Source organism: Tursiops truncatus, chromosome 3 (genome assembly GCF_011762595.2).
Source record: "Tursiops truncatus isolate mTurTru1 chromosome 3, mTurTru1.mat.Y, whole genome shotgun sequence".
NCBI lineage: Eukaryota > Metazoa > Chordata > Mammalia > Artiodactyla > Delphinidae > Tursiops > Tursiops truncatus.
The window spans coordinates 100,088,522-100,107,362 of record NC_047036.1 but is presented as its reverse complement, the minus strand read 5'-3'; the positions used below and the strand labels follow the sequence as shown (position 1 = coordinate 100,107,362).

Below are 18,841 nucleotides of genomic sequence, written 5' to 3'. Positions count from 1 at the left end.
CATAAATTGTGCTTTCAGACATAAAAATAAGTATCTTCTAATCTGTGACAGAAACATTTAATTCTTTTAATATATTTTTTTCGTGGTACGCGGGCCTCTCACTGTTGTGGCCTCTCCCGTTGCGGAGCACAGGCTCCAGACGCGCAGGTTCAGCGGCCATGGCCCACGGGCCCGGCCGCTCCGCGGCATGTGGGATCCTCCCGGACCGGGGCACGAACCCGTGTCCCCTGCATCGGCAGGTGGACTCTCAACCACTGCGCCACCAGGGAAGCCCCTTTCAATACATTTTAAAATGTACATACATAAATAGAAATTATGTGACTAAGTGGCAACATCATAAGTAATAATATGAATTATACCAATATTTAGAAAATCAATTGTATTCAATATTATCATGAATATATATTTTAGAAATTTAGGAAATAGGAATTTAGAAAAAATAAAAAATTTTTTCAGACATCAGATAACTTCCATATTTTCAGGTAGCTTCCCACATTTGGAAATATTTGAAAGAGACATTTATAATATAAAAGATCCTCAAAAGGAGAAAAGCACCCTAAAAGTAAATAAATGAATGGCTGTTTATTCAAATCATGTACCATAAACGGCTTAAAAGTCATTTAATTCATACCTTTTAGCACATCTATTTTTTTCTTCAGAAGAGGGTGCACTGCTAGTCTGGCAACTGCTCTTTCAGTTGCAGTAGAATCAGGCTGCAAATTGAAATAACAAGCACATGCGAATAAAAACTATGTAACACTACTAAGAAGTGAATAAAATGCAATCCATTGTAATTTTTAAAAGTTAAGAGTTAGGGAACAGGAATCTGTTAATATTCTACTTAGACAACTCACCTGTAATCCATGCTAAAGATAACACAGTGACAAAAATACTACTGTTCTTTACAGTTAAAATTATCATGTAATCAATGAATAAATATTCTTTGGGTACTTAATATCTTCCCAGAATTGTGGTAGGCATCGTGTGTGATATTAAAAAAAAAAGTAATACAGCTCCTGTATTCAAAGAGCTTAAAAGATCTAGTTAAGAAGACTAAAATAATATGAAAGAATCAAGTAACATATTAGTACTAAGCTGGGTGATATAATCCATGACTACTATAATGCTTGAAGTTCCATTTACTAGAGACCTAAAAATTATCAAATGCTATATATTTTTATTTGGAATGACTAGTACATTACTGTATTCTCACAACCTTCCACCAGTGCCTGGCTTATAGCCAACACTTTATAGATGTTTGATGATGACTGAATGGGACTATATACATATATATATATATATATATATATATACACACACATACGTACATTAGTATTTATACATTTAGAAAATTCATAATTCAGACTAACTGCTTTAAATATCACCTGTAGGCTGAAAACTTCCAAATTTCTACCTCAAGCTCTAACTTGAGTTCCAGACTCACATATCCAACCACCTACTTGACATGTTAAAAGAGAATGCTGTGACTTTCTTCTTAAACCTACTTCTGCTATAGTCTTTCCCATCTTATTGTAGGTAATTTTAATTTTTCTGGTTGCTCAGGCCTAAAACTCAAATGATTCTTCCATTACATTTCTCCTTTCTTCACAGCTCACAATAAATCCTTCAGCAAATCCTGTGGTTTCATCTGCAAAATCTATCCAGAACCAGTCACTTACACCATTTTTACTTACTACCTTTGACCAAATCACCAATACCTCTCACCTGGACCAATGTAATAAGCTCACACCTGGTCATTCTCCATTGCCTCTTATTCTCTCACAGTCAATTTCCATATAGCAGTCACAGCAAGCTTTTAAACAAAACCAGATCATGCTATTTCCCTATCTGTTCTTTTTAAAGCTTTACTGCCTTCTGATGCTTAGGCTCTTCCTTTGCAAGCTCTTCTCTACTTGGAATACTCTACTCCCAAATACACACGGGCTGATCATCTCATTGTATTCAGGTCTCTGCTCAAATGTTATCTGAACTACAACACTTTCCATCACTATTTACTTCACATCACTCAACACAGCACGCCAGTGCAGATATTTTCATATCTGTGAGGCAGGGACTTATGTCTTCCACATTCCTGTAGACCTAGTGCCTAGGACAATAACTGATAATAGTTGGCATTCAATAAATATTCCATGAAGCAAGTAAAAATTTTACTAGCGTGTGAAAGTAGAGTTATCAGCTTTAAACATCTTTACCCTTCATTGTTAACAGCCCAATAAGGCCTTTTCCTTCCCAGTAATAAACACTTATGAGTACCTAAGTAAAAGCAAGATGATAACAGTTTGAAATCTATTGTTTGGAGAACTTAGCTAGGTAGAGTCCCTCAGAGAACAACTCCTTTAAATTAGACCTGGTGCAAATCCTGTGCCAGGATGACTTGCTGCCTAATTACCTTCTGTCCTGGGTCACATGGTATCCTCCCCGAATTTTATATCCAACCAGAAACTGAGAATGTGATCCTACTTGGAAACAAGGTCATTGCAGATATAATTAATTAATTAATTATTTGCTAGCTGTATTTAATTAATTCATATCTGTTCTTGATGGTCTGTTACTGACTTGCAAATCTGAGTAGCTCATGATTTGGGGAGTAGAAAAAATATTCTAATGGGGAAAAAACAGTGCAAATGGAAAAACTGTTAATGACATACACATTAGTAATATGCTTTATAAATACTCAGGGTTTAAATTTTCATTCTTTAAGACGAATAAAAGATGTTATACATGTACATGCATACCTTGTTTTATTGTGCTTTGTTTTATTGCACTTCACAGATATTATGTTTTTTTTACAAAATGAATGTTTGTAGCAACCCTGTGTCTATCAAGTCTATTGGCACCATTCTTCCAATAGCATTTGCTCACTTTGTGTCTCTGTATCACATTTTGGTAATTCCTGCAATATTTCAACTTTTTCATTATTATTATATTTGTTATGGCAATCTGTGACCACTGATCTTTGATGTTACTACTGTAATTGTTTGGGATGCCAAAAACCATGCTAATATAAGAAAACAAACAACTGATGTTCTGACTGCTCCACTGAACACTGAGATGTTCCCCTGTCTCTCTCTCTCTTTGGGCCTTCCTATTCCCTGAGACAAAACAATATTGAAATTAGGCCAGTTAATAACCCTACAATGGCCTGTAAGTATTCATGTGAATGGAAGAGTCACATGTCTCTAACTTTAAATCAAAAGCTAGAAAGGACTAAGCTTAGTGGGGAAGGTATGCTGAAAGCCAAGACAGGCTGAATGCTAGGCCTTTTGCCCCAGACAGTTAGCCAAGATGTAAATGCAAAGGAAAAGTTCTTGAAGGAAACTAAAAGGGCTACTCCAGTGAACACACAAATGATTAGAAAGCAAAACAGCCTCACTGCTGATAACACAGAAAGCTTTAGTGGTCTAGATAGAAGATTAAACCAAGCCACAACATTTCCTTAAACCAAAACCTAATCCAGAGCAAGACCCTAACTCTCTTCAGCTCTTTGAAGGCTGAGAGAGGTGAGGAAGCTGCAGAAGGAAAGTTAGCAGAGTTTGGTTCATGAGGTTTAAGGACAGAAGCTGTCTCCACAACATCAAAGTGCAAGGTAAAGAAGCAAGTGCTGATGTAGAAGCTGTAGCATATTATCCAGAAGATTTGGCTAAGATAAACAATGCAGGTGGCCACACTAAACAACAGATTTTCAACGTAGAAACAGCCTTTTTCGGAAGAAGATGCCTTTTATAGCTAGAAAGGAGAAGTTAATGCCTGTTTTCAAAGGACAGGCTGACAACTCTTGTTAGAAGCCAACGCAGCTGGTGACTGAAGCTAAAACCAGTGTTCATTTACCACTCCGAAAATCCTAGGGCCCTTGAGAATTATGCTAAATCTACTCTGCCCAGGCTCTCTAAATGGAACAGTAAAGTCTGGAGACAGCCCATCTGTTTATTACAGGGCTTAATGAATTGAATATTTTAAGCTCATTGTTGAGACTTACTGCTCAGAGAAAAAGATTCCTTTCAAAATATTACTGCTCATTGACAATGCACCTGGTCATCAGGGCTCTGATGGAGGGGTATGACGAGATTCATGTTGTTCTCATGCCTCCTATCACAACACACATTCTGCAGCCCCATGGATCGAAGAGTCGTTTCACCTTTCAAGTCTTCTTTAAGAAATACACTTCATAAGGCTATAGTTGCCATAGCTAGCGATTCCTCCTATGGAACTAGGCAAAGTAAGTTGAAAACCTTCTGGAAAGGATTCACCATTCTACATGCCATTAAAAACATTCATGATTCATGGGAAAAGGTCAAAATAGCAGCAGTAACAGGAGTTTGGAAGAAGTTGATTCTAACCCTCATGAATGACTTTGAGAGGTTCAAGACTTCAGTGAAGGAAGTAACTGCAGATGTGGTGAAACCACCAAGAGAACTAGAATTGGAAGTGAAGATGTGACTGAATTGTTGCAATCTCATGATAAAAGTTGAATATATGGGGATTGCTTCTTATGGATGAGCAAAGAAAGTGGTTCCTGAGATGGAATCTACTCCTGGTGCAGATGCTGTGAAGACTGCTGAAATGACCACAAAGGACTTAGAATATTATATAAACTTAGTTGATAAAACAGCAGCAGTGTTTGAGAGGACTGACACCAATTTTGAAAGAAGTTCTATTGTGGGTAAAATGCTATCAAACAGCACTGCCTGCTACAGAGAAATTGTTTCTGAAAGGAAGAGGCAATCGATGCAGCACACTTCACTGTTGTCTTATTTTAAGAAATCACCACAGCCACCCAAATTTCAGCAACCACCACCCTGATCAGTCAGCAGTCATCAACTTCAAGGCAAAACCCTCCAGCAGCAAAAAGAATACAACTTGCTGAAGACTCATGATGGTTAGCACTTCTTGGCAATGAAGTATTTTTAAATTAAGGTACGTATATTTTTTTAGACATAATGCTATTGCACACTTAATAGTCTACAGTACAGTGTAAACATAACTTTTATATGCACTGAGAAACCAAAAATTTGTCACTTGCTTTATTGCGGTTATTTGATTTACTGAGGTGGTCTGAAATTGAGCCCCCGTTATCTCTGAGGTATGCCTGTAGTTCTTAAAATGTTTGATTTGGAAAAAGTTTTAGTTAAAAATACCAAATTTTATAAATTACAGCAATCATTTAAATAAATGTTTAAATTTCTCTAATAAAAATTTGTCAAATTTAACACTTTAAACCTTTCTTTAATTTTATTCTTAAGAAAGCAATTAGAAATCATTCATTTAATTTTTTAAGTTCAAATTTTAACAAGAGGTTAGAGGTAAAGGGAATATAGACCAAAGATTTTATCTAACAATTAGACTAACAGTATTGACTTGATTTCAAGACCACTTAGCCAGTTAGGAACAAGCTAGAATTCAAAGTCAGGTTTCTGAATTCAGTCTAGTATTCTCAACAAGTTTTCTTCTAAACTATTCAAGATAACTTTCCCTCATTTTGTGACCCAACTCCAAGCCTCCCTCAAATCTTTTTGTAAAGAAATTAAATATAAACATAAGAAAAGAGGCTTGTTAATCAAGAGGGCTCAGGTTTTTACCGTTGGCAGTGTTTTGGGTCTCTGCTGCAATGCGAGATGTCTACATTTTGCTTAAGCCACTGAGCTTAAGTGTAGGAACTCACAAGAGTCAGTACAACAGTCCCTATCATGAGGGACTTCAAATTCTTTATCCTTGGGCTTCCCTGGTGGCACAGTGGTTGAGAGTCCGCCTGCCGATGCAGGGGACATGGGTTCGTGCCCCGGTCCAGGAAGATCCCACATGCCACGGAGCGGCTGGGCCCGTGAGCCATGGCCACTGAGCCTGCACGTCCGGAGCCTGTGCTCCGCAACGGGAGAGGCCACAGCAATGAGAGGCCAGCGTAAAAAAATTCTTCATCCTTCCTTACTTCTTTCCTGTCCATCTTCCTTCCTCACTTAGTTTCTCCCTCTTTATATTTACAGATATTTATATTTACATAAATATGCATTATGTGAAGGCACAGTCTTACACATAAGGACACAAACACCATCTTTTGAGGTTCATGATCTTGCACTAATTTAAAAGGTTACAACAAATGCACAAATAACTAACCCAAGGTAGAATGTGATAAACTTCATAGGAGAGACTGAAAATGTGGAGGTTTATAAAAGAATTCAAATACAGCCATACTTCTTAAATTTAAATAAAATTATTTTGAAGCTTAAAAGGCTAAGTAATCGCTATTAACAAATAGTTTTTACACATGCATGAAACAATCTTCACAATACTGGGGGATATGAAGGAAACCACAGCTTTCATTACTTGAAGTTGACACAGTGTTTGCCTTGGAAAATTCTCAGGAAACTGTGGTTTTCATACACCTCCAGTTTCTTCCATTTCAAATAAATTAAATTAAAAAAGGAAAACACCTCACTTTTTAATGGACACATTTTATTTTGGCATATGGGTATTTACTGTGAACACAAAGTATTTGGTGTTCAATTTTGAAAAGAATTTTGAGAATGTACATGTAAATATAAATAAGGGTCTAAAAATGAAAAAGCTCTCTTACACACCATGTTCATTCCTTTGAAATGTTGCCTTAAAACAAACTGACGCTAAATGAACTAGTACAGGTAGAATGCTAGTAAGATACTTTTATCATTAACTGGACTTAAATTCAATTCCAGGTTTTACCTAATGATATAAACCAACACATTCATATTTGTATTTATTAAAAACATTTAGAGATATAAGAAGAAACAGTCTATTCAGCTGGATCAGAAGAACTGTGGCAAACAAAGCAAAATATGGCTTAGAGTCCACATTTATAAGAGAATGGGAGACTTTTCTGTATTCAATGAACTCTTAAAATCCCTACAACACCATGATTTCCAAAATGCAGTCTTACACATATGGAACTTATTCCATCCTTTTGTCCTAAACTTTCATTTTGTAGGCAGAGACCTGGGTTTAGAACTTGGATCTGACATTTCCTACTGACTACCTATGACCATCGGTATATTTTACCTTTCTGGGCCCGTTGTCTCATCTGTTAAATGAGATTATCATCATCTTCCCTGAGAAAGCTAACGTGTATAAAGCATCTAACAAGTCAGGCAACTGGTAGATGTTAACAAATATTAATTTGCTTCCTCTCATCCTGTAGCTGTTTAATATAACTGTGTTCTATTTCCTTCCTTTTTTCCATAGTGCTTAGCTGATTGCTCTGCATATAACAGATGTTTTGAATTGAGAAGCCCTTGAAATTCTGGCAATAATTGTCTGGAAATGTCACAGTTCTAGTCCCCAAACTCTCTAGCTTTAAAACTCTCGTACAAATATTAACTGGCTACTTAATCTTTCTAACCCCTTTCTAAATTTGGAAAATGAAGACACTACTAGTATTACTACACACACATGTACACACATGCATGTGCACACATGAATGTTTTCCATATGAGATCATTGTTGTAAGATCAATTGAGGTAATAATGTATATGGAAGAACTGTGCAAGCTCTAAGAAGTTACACAAATTAGTTTGTTCTGCTCTATTCTGATGGTCAGACAGCTTCAAATGTACAGAGCTCTATATAATAGCCTTATTTCCTCTTTGGTCATCTTTCACTAACCACCCTTCCTATGGCAAACTAATCAGTCTTCTCCCCATGACACTGCTACTTGCCTCATTTTTATTCCAGAGGTTTAATTTATTAACATATTTTGATACAGAACATGAATCCAATCAAAGAATACCACAAATGACATAAAACAGTAGCAAAGTAGTTGAAATCAAATAGCTTGGGAGGAATCTGAAATCATTTTAAGCAAGGCAATTTCCCTTGGCTCTAAATCCTCAAGGGTTCCATCAAGAACTCTGATGAAACAGAACTGTTTTCCTTTTCTCCTTCTCCACCTCCCTTTCCTTCCTTCTGTTTGGAGGAAGATACCAAAAGGGCAGAAATGCAATCAGGTTTTGCTTGACAATATTTCAGTTAGATCCTAAACTTTCTATGTGAATATTATAAATCTCATGACTACAAATACAGTAATATGCAAATGAATTTACTATTACAAAATAAAAATGGATAAGCGAATATAGACACATTTCCCCATTTTTAGGATGACATTTTACACAATGGAAGGTTTAACAAAGGGTTGTAAATGAAAGAAGATACCCTAAAAAAACCTGATGCTACAAATATTACACACACATCAACTAATAGTAACCTTCCAAAGTGAAAAAAATCTGACTGAAAAGTTAAAAAAAAAAAAAAGACAAAGGATATTTTATTTTGGATATTTCAAGTTAAAATTAAATAATATTGTCAAGTTTTACTGTTGAAATTTAAATGGAAACATAGTATTAGCCAACTAAAAATAAATTGCTTTTTATTCTCATCACAAATTAAATATTATTGAAATAATTTTAGAATGCAGCAACCAGAAAATTCAAAAAATTTTTTCTGATAAAAACCTTAAATTATTATTTTTTTAAACTCTCAAGAGAAAACAAATATGTTCTACCATATTTTTATACAACTACCACTATTGTATTTAACATCATTATTTTGTCAGAAATATAGACAGACCAAGACACAAGTTAAAAACTATACCAGAACTAAAATTTTTTCCTCTCTATGAATGAATGCTATAAAATAAGAATATTTACTGTAAAATCATGTTAGTGTAAAATAAGGAAGCTGTTTGTAAAATTATGCTCATGACTTTGGTGTTGCCTTCCTGACAAGGACTGTGACAACACATCTTCCCTCCCCTGAAACATACAAAAACTTTCATGTTCTGGCCTTCTTACAATAAAATGCTTTAAAATTTAACATGGCTAAAATCAGTGAATTGCAGAGAGGTGAGTGCTAGTGTACATAAATGTAGAATCAGAGTATTTTTTTCCTTAAGGCTGGAATAGGAAAATTGACATTTACAGTTGGAGATTCCAACACACGTCTCTTAGTCAACAATAAAACAAGTAGGTAGAAAGTCAGTAAAGATGTAAATCACCTGAACAACACCATCAATCAGTTGGACCTAAATAACATTTATAGGACACTGATCCCAAAATAATAATATTGTTTTCAGGTGCACATGAAATATTCACCAAGATAAGCCATACTCTAGACAAATAATAAAGTTAAAAGAATAAAAATCATAAAGAGTATGCATATGGATCATAAAGAAAACTAATGAAAAGATACCTGGAAACCCCCAATTGTTCAGAAATTAAACAACGTACTTCTAATTAAACCATAGGTTAAAGGTGAAATTTCAAGGGAAATTTAAAACATTTTAAACTCAAAGAAAATAAAATATATCATATTTATAAGATGTAGCTAAAGCAGTGCTTAGAGGGATATTTATAGCATTAAATGCTTATATTAGGAAAAAAGAAAGGTCTAAATCAGTAATTTAAGCTTCCACGTTAAGAAACTAGAGAAAGAGCAAAGTAAGCACAAATTCAAGAGGAAGAAATAATACAGATTAGAGCAAATGTGAATAAAAGTGAAAAAAGAAATGTAATAGAGTTATAAAAATTAATTAATCCAAAAATCTGTTCTCTGGTGGAACTGTCACATAGCCTTTAGCAAAGTGGGTAGAAATAAAAAAGAGGAAATACTAAGGATGAAGCAAGTGATGCAAATGCAAGGAGCAGAAGATCTGGGTAAAAGTCCTAACTGTGCACCCTAAGAGTGGCATACCCTTAATTAGCTCACTTTATTCTTTCTGAGCTTCAGTTTCCTTACTTACAAAAAGGGGGTAAAAATAATTTTCATAGGGTAAATGCAGGGATTAAATAAAATATTCATAAAAACTATTTAGAAAGAATAAAGAGTCTTTATTCTAATTTGTAAGATTAACAGACTAACTGCTATCTAACACACAAATGCCACATTAACTTCAACATACCTTTAAGGTCCTTGAGGGTGTGGTATCACAGCAAAGCAAAATTCATAAGTTACCATAAAAATAATTTTTGGTGGCAGTAGTAGAGCTCAAATGGGGAAAAATCATTGTACACTAATAGTAACTGGCAGGTGACTGATTGACTGATTGATTGATTTTTTAGTAACTGGCTTTTGGTAAGTTTTCTCTTCAAGGAAAAAAGTGAAAGGAAAAAAGTAGGTCAACAATACAAATAAGGAACTTTTCCTAAAAGAAATACAACCCCTGGCAGAAGTACCTTTTTGCAGATTTTTTCAAAGTTGATATCATCACCAAGAGCAGATTTAGTTACTATATCAGGTTTCAACTCCTGTAAAAGAATAAAACAAACTAATTTTAGTTATGAGCCTTATTTTAAACTGTCATTATTATATGAGAAATTCCTTCCCATGTTGTGCTTTTAAGAAATCCATTATTTAAAGAAACTACTACTTATTTTAATGACATTTCAGGACATTGGCAATTCTATCAATTTAAAAAGAAATGTAGAGATTTACAGAGAAACACTTATATATATATATATATTTTTCGGTACGCGGGCCTCTCAGCGTTGTGGCCTCTCCCGGTGCGGAGCAGAGGCTCCAGACGCGCAGGCTCAGCGGCCATGGCTCACGGGCCCAGCTGCTCCACGGCAAATCTGGGCTTCCCTGGTGGCGCGGTGGTTGAGAGTCCGCCTGCCGATGCAGGGGACACGGGTTCGTGTCCCGGTCCGGGAAGATCCCACATGCCGTGGAGTGGCTGGGCCCATGAGCCATGGCCGCTGAGCCTGCACGTCCGGAGCCTCTGCTCCGTACCGGGAGAGGCCACAACACTGAGAGGCCCGTGTACCGAAAAAAAAAAAAAAAAATCTAACCCACAAAACACTTTTCTATTATGGAAGGAATTAATCCACATTTATTTTAGAAAGTTAAAAAACACAGAAAAACAGAAAGAAAAATAAGTAAAATTACCAGTAATGTTTACATGGTTATAATTTTATTATACACCCTTCTACAAGCTTCTTTAAAAGAATTTAAGTTTGATATGCATTCCACTAAGGGAATGAAGGATGACTTTAGATCATATGAAAATGCAATTTTTCTACATTAATAGTTATCAAGTTATTCTAATACGCATAAAAAAATGAACTTTTTTTATTATTGTCTAGAAGAAAGTTAAATAGAAAAATCAGTTGATTTTAAAACAACACTGAGTGACAGTAAGGTGGATATGTGATGTGACAAAACTGCAAACATTAAATGAAAATGATATTTAAATTATACTTTAAACAAAAACAGGACCATAGTATTTTGTAAACTAGCTTTATTTAATAACAGGGCAAATGTCTATTTTTGGTTTTTTTGCTCTTATTTATTTAATCAAATTCTTATTACTGGACATTAATACATTTTCTGAGTTTTGATCTTTTTATAAATAAGAATGTGATGACTATCCTTGTACATACTGGTTTGTGTAACTCCTTCTGAAAAATTACCACAGATTCTATATTAAAGAGCTATATTGGAGTTTTGGAAGAAGAGTAGAATGGGAAAAAAATATCAAATATTGATAATGATGATCCAATGTCAAAAAGATCAGAAAGCACTGTTTCTGAGAGTAAAAACTCAATTTCATTTTGTGTACACTAATATAAATGTGAAAAATGTGTAAGTAAAACAAATCCATATAAAAAGTACATAAATGATGGACTCATTTTAAAATTGTATATGTGTGTATATATAAAAAAATTCATTATGTGACATATTTTGGCTGAAAATGTCTTTAAGTTTGATGAGCTAATTTAGGAGATGGCCTCCCTTAAGCAGTTTCAAGTTAATAAAGCTATTTAAATTATAGTTAAAAATCCAGATTTTAAGACTTGCCCCACGTTTGTCAATGACTGGCTATAAGCACCTTTCTTTACTCTGTAAGACAAAAATCAGCCTAAAGAGTGAATTGGTTAAATTTTATTGCTAAAATGAACTTAAGTAAGTGCAGATGGTAATGATACTACCTAAATCTCAACCCACCCACATATTCCCTCCAAAACAATAAATTCAACAAGGAGTACAAATAAAACCAAACATGAACCGTGCCCTCAGCATTATTAGTAGATAAATACCTATAAGCAGAGAAACTAACACCAAATTCAACAGCTCTCACTGCTGCTATAAGCTTATGAATTTACAGAGCCAGAGAATGAAAGACTAAGACACTAGGAGGAAAAGAAGAGAGTGGAGTGAAGGACATGCATTAATGACAGACAAAAAGCTCCACAAGAAAGCAAAAAGTACTATAAAAGGTCAAAGTGTTGAACACAAGTCTCAGACTTGGTAATTCACAGCACTACAGAGAAGGGCGGGCTTGAAAGTGAGTGATTTTGAAGGCGACAGCCTCAAGAAGCACTGCTTTGAGGAGAATTAGATAAATAGGGGTCGTGCACTTCCCTTTAGGGATAACAGTGTAGGTAAAGGAAAGAAAGAGAAATTAAGGACCCTACAGAGACAAAAGAAAATACATGTAAACCAAGTCCTCCTTCTCTTTATCCGCTAAAACAATGTCACTTTGCCATACTGACATAAGGTGGGCCCTGTATAAGAAACGTCTACAGTTCAGAAAAGAAAAAAAAGTCAAATTCATATAAAATTAATTTAAGAAGAAAAAAGAAAACGTAAATCAAAATATTTTATCTGATTCTCTCCTAAAAACTAAACATCAAAAAGACAACTGTAACATAACCCTGCAAACTTCATTAGGGAGCCTCAAACAAGTAGTTGGGGCCTATAACAAAAAAACTTGCAAAATGAGAAATTAAAACACTGTAGAAGAGAAACAGGTAAAACACAGAAGTGCATCAACAGTTGATAAAGCTTAGGAAATAAAATGCAAGAAAAGAAAACCTATCTCAGAAAGAGAGAACAGATTTAAAGAAAAATTCAATAAGGAACACTGAAGAAAGGCAAGAAAACATTGAAGAAAGACAAGAAAATGAAAAAAAGATAAAGAAAAAGGACAGAAAGAAAATGGCAAAGGATAATCCCACATACATGTAATTGGAGTCTCTGAAGGAGAAAAACAATAGACAAAAGCCAGTACTTAAAACTATAGTCCTAAAACAACTTTCTGGAAAAAAACAACCAAAGAATTTAACAAAAGGGTTTACTATGTACCTAGCTTAAAGAGACCTGGAACAATCAATAATGAAACCCTATTCTGGTAAAACTATTAGACTTTAAAGACAAAGGAAAAAAATCTTCAGCGCTCGTGGCCAAAAAGATCAATTTAGTTATAAGGGTGAAAAAACTGAGCTGGTGTCAGATATCAAGAACAAAATAAAAATAAGTATGGAGCAGCATTTTCAGTATAAGCAAGTGTAAGCCAAGAATTTTACAGTCAAATAGCTCTAAAGAATCAGGTCTAGAAAAATTAGTTTTGAACTTGCAAAAATTCAGGAAATACAGTACACGTGTTTGTCCAGAGGAATCTTCTAGAGGAGGAGTTCAGTCAGCAAGAGATAATTTTGGTAAAAGAACTGATGGTGAGTATGTATCTGCAGAGCTAGAATTAAAAGAAATGTGGGGGCACAGGAGAAAGAATAACACATAAACTTTGTCCTCATGCTCAGAGCCTGTGAATAAGTTACCTTACATGGCCAAAGAGACTTTATTATGTATTTAAGTTAAGGATCCTAAAATGGGGATCCTGGATTACCCAGAGTGGGCCTAACGTAACCACAAGGCTCCTCCTAAGAGGGAAGCAGAAGGGTATGAGTTACAGAAAGAGGAGAAAAAGGGAGAGATACTGAGGTACTGAGAACTAAAGATGCTGTGCTGTTGGCCTTGAAGACGGAGGAAGGGGCCATGAGTCAACGAACACAGGTGACCTCTAAAACCTGAAAGAGTCTCCACAAGGGATACAATTCTGTCGACATCTTGGTTTAAAACTTCTGACTCCCAGAACTGTAAGATAATAAATCTGTGTTGTTTTTAGCTGCTAAATTTGTGTTAACTTGTTACAACAGCACTAGAAAACTAATATACATACGTTTTATCTCCCACCAATCTTTATATTATAAAATAATTCATTACACCATATTATTTGAACAAGCACCATATACCATAAATAATGCCCAGAATTAGATACTTACCTTAAAACCATAAAAGTAAAATCTAGATGCATTTGGATGGCTTAAACTTTCCTTATCACCCCACTCATACCACAGTATTTTGAGTCAATTCATTTTTACCTTAATTTTAAATATAAACATATGTGTCATTAAAAGGGAATGCTATCTCCTATGACATAGTTCATATACAATTTTTAAATGGTGCTTAAATAACAAAACTGTATGGACAGGAATGCTGTGCCATAACTAGAATTTTGGTTCAGAACTATCCTAATTAGACACTGAGGAATTTAATAAATCAAGCAGTTTATCAGACAACGCAAAAATTGCAATAAAATATATATTATGAAGTTATTCTTCCCTCCCTACACTTTTATTCAGAAGAGATCAGGAACTGCCTTTCAGAATAAGACTCTTTGATGTGTTATTCCAAATGGATAGACAGCACCTCAAATGTTAGTATTCCCTTCAGCATGTAAGACGAAATTTAACCCACAGCCTTTCTCAATCCTTCTAAGAGTCTGCTATGCAGTCTACTTGACAAGTTCATGGTAAACTGCCAGGACTTTCAAATCATCTCTTAATTGCTCCAAATTCTAAATTTATATACATTCTGACTCAGAATATCTAATACACATTTAAAGGAAGAAGTCTTAAACAACTATTCTCATTATTCTTGGATTGGACTTAGTAGTTCTCATGATAGGTTATAATTTAGCCACAAAATTTCATTTACTCATATTTTAAGAATAAATTACCCTTCAAACTGATTATGAAAGCCGGTTGCTACAGCAAAATTCACTAGGGTCTAATAGATCAGTAATATAAACTGCAGGGGATAGTGGGAATTTATTTTTTTTTTAAAGATCTGAAGTAATTCACAGTTTTCAAAGAATGCCTTGGATGATGGATGTTTTACTGGATTTGCGGCTGCGGTACCTTACCTGACAATACATCTACTCTCTTCGTTATAAATGAATGGCTTCCCACAAGAGTTTGAAAAGCACGTAAGATTGCAAGCTTTGTGGATAAAACTCCAAAAAGCCCTCATTTAGGTAAAACGTAGAGAACTCTAAAAGACAAATGGTATTTAGAGGCTTGGACATGAAAGAGTTGCAACAATGCCAGGTTTCTGGCTAACTACTCAGAAGAGGAAGTAGTTGGAACCAGCTTGTTGGGAACTCTTCTGCTTAAGCTAGCTTGAACATGGTTAGGTAGTAAGCCATCTGGTCAAAAGGTCTGAGGAACTACATAAAACAGTCAGAGAATAATTTATGCTTATACTAAGCTTAATCTTTCACTTTCTTTATGGGAAAATGGAATGAAGAGCCCAGAGTGTAAGTTCTTCAAGGGTGAGAATGGTCTCTTATCCACCTTTGACTATTTGATCCTAGTATAATGATATCAATACATTTGTTCAACAGAAATGGACCAGAGTGAAAAAATTTTAAATGCCTATTTCTTAGTGAGAGGTCAGTAAAGTCTCTTACCAATAGACAAGTCAAATTCAGAATTTCCAAAGAATTTTTAGTTGCCAATGTGGGTTTTTTCTTTAGAAAAGCAAAGATGAAGAGATAAAATACTAGAAAAAATAGCTAGGACTACTAGAGTGTTGCAAAACAGAAGACTTACTGCTCAAAAGTATTCTACATTACCATAATTTTTATTCATAGTGGGAGACGGCCAAATACTACTTAAGAACTCACTGAAACGTAGATATTATATTGTGAATGGCTGGGAAACTGCATTAGCTAACAAGCCAGGCAGGTGCCATAAAAGACAAGACTGCTCTTTCTGAGAAAAGATTTCATTACGAACTGGAAAACTAAGATCCATTTCTAGACCCAGCAAAAGACATTTTTACACAGCAGCTCTGTTCCTATCCCAAAGACATTAAACATACTCAATGCAGAAGGGTAGACTTAAACATGGTTAAGAAAATACCAATAAAAATGTGAAAGAAAAGACACCAGTTCAGTGCTTATATGATAATTTTACACTATGCCATTCCTAGTATATAGGGTTAATTCTAAGTAAAGTGACTAAGACAGGAACACTTGGCTTTCTTTTATACGAAACTAATTCCAGTGCCTTTTTTCAGATAAAATATTTCTCTTAAATTTTAGAGTTTTCTGTACTTTAAATTGAATTTAACCATTTCAAATAATTCTGCAATTTCAAATGCAGAATAAGATGCATTATTCCATATGGTAATTTGCAAATTTTATACCAAAGTCATACGTTATGGACTTTGGAAAAAAATACCTACCTAGATTTCAACTTAAAAAAGAAAATTTTAAACACTTTTAAAGTTTGACAGAAAGTAAAATGACAAAAGTAAAAACACAAAACCATTCTCAATTAGAAAACCATGGATCAAGAAAAAACAATGGGAAAATGAAGATACCTGAGTTATGTAACAAATGCTAAATATGAATACTGCACTAAACAACTTTAAAATGAGTGTAAGAGAGACACATTAAACTGGACAAGTAAAGCTTGAGCTACTTTACAAAAATGCTGCAAAGATTTTTCATAAAAATAGATGTTTAAATTTATCATCAAAGGGGAATTAAAAATAACTAATTTGCCACCAATCAAATGCTAATGCTAACAAATGCTCTGAAACTGAGCTTAAGTAGTTTTTTTCCCTTAGATTTCCTTAAAATAACTCAAGTCTGAAAATCTTCATCTTCCCACTTGCAAGCTTATTCATCAGTGAGGCAGGGCTCCGTGTTGACTTGCATAAGACATACATTCTTTTATTTTAGACATTCAATCCAGCTTTATTTCTAGCATCAGTATAACTCGTTTCTTTTATTTAAGGTTTCAAATTTATAACTATCCAATCCATCTCAAAGATGAAATAAAGCATTAACTTCTTTACAATATATACGCTATGAGTTACTAATCCATTCATAAAGATCAGAATTATAGGGGACTTCAGCTCTCACATAATTCTATACCTGTGTAGGAAAGGGTTAACTCAGCAGGCCTGGGCTGCTCAAACTCTGCACAATCCTGAGAAGGCCTATCTTCAGGACTGGCCTTTGGCCAGGAAATAAGTTCTGAGCCCTTGGGCCACAGGCTTACCAAGTTGATGAGGCAGTTTACCCTAACAATGTGATTTATGGTGATCATGTCTCTACTCTGGGGAGCTGGAGTCTAAGTAGTTATGGTGAGTCATGCAGGTGATTCATGGCTATGTGACTGGCTCCCGAAAAAAACCCTGACACCAAAGCTCAACTGAGCTTCCCTGGTAGGCAACACTCTGCAAGTATTGTCACACATCACTGCTAGGAGTGTGTCCATGCGACTATACTGGGAGAGGGCATCTACAAGCTTATGCTTGATTTCTCCTGGACTTCCCCCCATGTGCCTTTTCCTTTTGCCGATTTTAATCTGTATCCTTGAACAGAAATAAACTGTTGCTCTGAGTATAGAAGTTTTTTTTTTTCCTTGAGCCCTGTGAATCCTTCTAGTTAATCACTTAACCTTGGGGACCCTCAACCACTCAACTTTAAAGAAGAGAAAATGATAACCTAATAAAGTTTAAGAGACTCATTCAAGGTATTACAATAGGGCTCAAACTAGAATCCCCACAGTTTGCTTTTTGCCATAACCTGCTGTCAGTGGTGATAAAGTAGAAATTCCTTCTTCTTCACGTTAAACTAACATTGCTCAAGTTTCCTGCATTAAAGATAGCCATTCACTAATAACCAGATCCATCAGAATATATCTCAGTTCCTTTATTTCACACTGTGCCAGATGCTATTGCTTTGCTTATATTCAAGAGCAAATTTAATTGAAATTAGTTAATCCCAATTTTGAATATTTGGCTGTCTCCTTCTCTCCAAAGGCTTTCGTTTGAACAAATGAATATACTGACTCATAACTATATAACCAGTGTAATGTTGTCTCTGGCTGAGTGGGGAAAGTATGTTTGCAACCAAACTATTCTATATCAGGCAGTGGGGAGGGACACTGGGTAAAGACAAAAAGTAACTTGGAGGCACTAATCAAGCTGACATTAATTCCAACTGGCTCTAAGATTGGGCTTTTAACGCAGTAAAATATAAAACATGTTTGTAGTTTCCAAAATGTGATTAAGATTGGAACATGATATTTAGATTATGAGGGGTTAATCCCAATACCAGGGAATTACAAGGTGCCAAGAAAAGTCTGGATTCTTGGAGGTTTTTCTTGCCTAATTGGAAATGAGGCAAGAAATGCACTTCTCTGAAATAAAGAAACTGAAATAACTCGTGAGAGACCTATTGACATCCAAATTCATGCTTTTCCACAGATGGGAATCTCATTATGGTTACCCTTCAGTGACAACAAAAACCTTATTTCCTAAATATTGTTCTACTGTCTCCTAAATACAGTACCAGATGTAACTTCAATAAGGTTATACTCTGTCATCATATTGCCAAGGGATTTTTCCAAATAAAATATCTTTGTCTTCCTCCTTCACCTATTCCTGTGTTATCTATGGTAATTAATGGCATCTCCAGCCTCTGCTACTCAGGTTAGACAGCTCAGAGTCATCTGACACTGTGGGCCTCTTCGGCATGCTTCTGTTATGCTCCCATCCCCCTTTCCACTTTCTCTGCTGTAGTGTCTGTTGAATTTAGTTCCCTCCTTTGGATTACCGTTATCCTACCCACAGGCTCAGAACTTCATTATCGATTGTGTGGATTATAATAGCATAACTGGGTTTCCTGCTTCCAGAACCAGTTAACTCCAAGGCCCATTTT

The 18,841-nt window shown here is 35.2% G+C and overlaps 1 protein-coding gene across 4 annotated transcripts in view; it reads right to left on the bottom strand.

Moving 5' to 3' along the window:
• SRFBP1 (serum response factor binding protein 1) overlaps positions 1-18,841 on the bottom strand; it is a 59,335-nt gene that overhangs the window by 12,755 nt on the left and 27,739 nt on the right. For all 4 annotated transcript variants that reach the window (XM_033853107.2, XM_073802435.1, XM_073802436.1 and 1 more), the window contains exons 4-5: positions 10,215-10,286; positions 632-713 (exon numbers count right to left, since the gene is read on the bottom strand). In XM_033853107.2, coding sequence (XP_033708998.1) covers positions 632-713; positions 10,215-10,286 — 154 coding nt within the window. The remainder of the gene's footprint in view (positions 1-631; positions 714-10,214; positions 10,287-18,841) is intronic.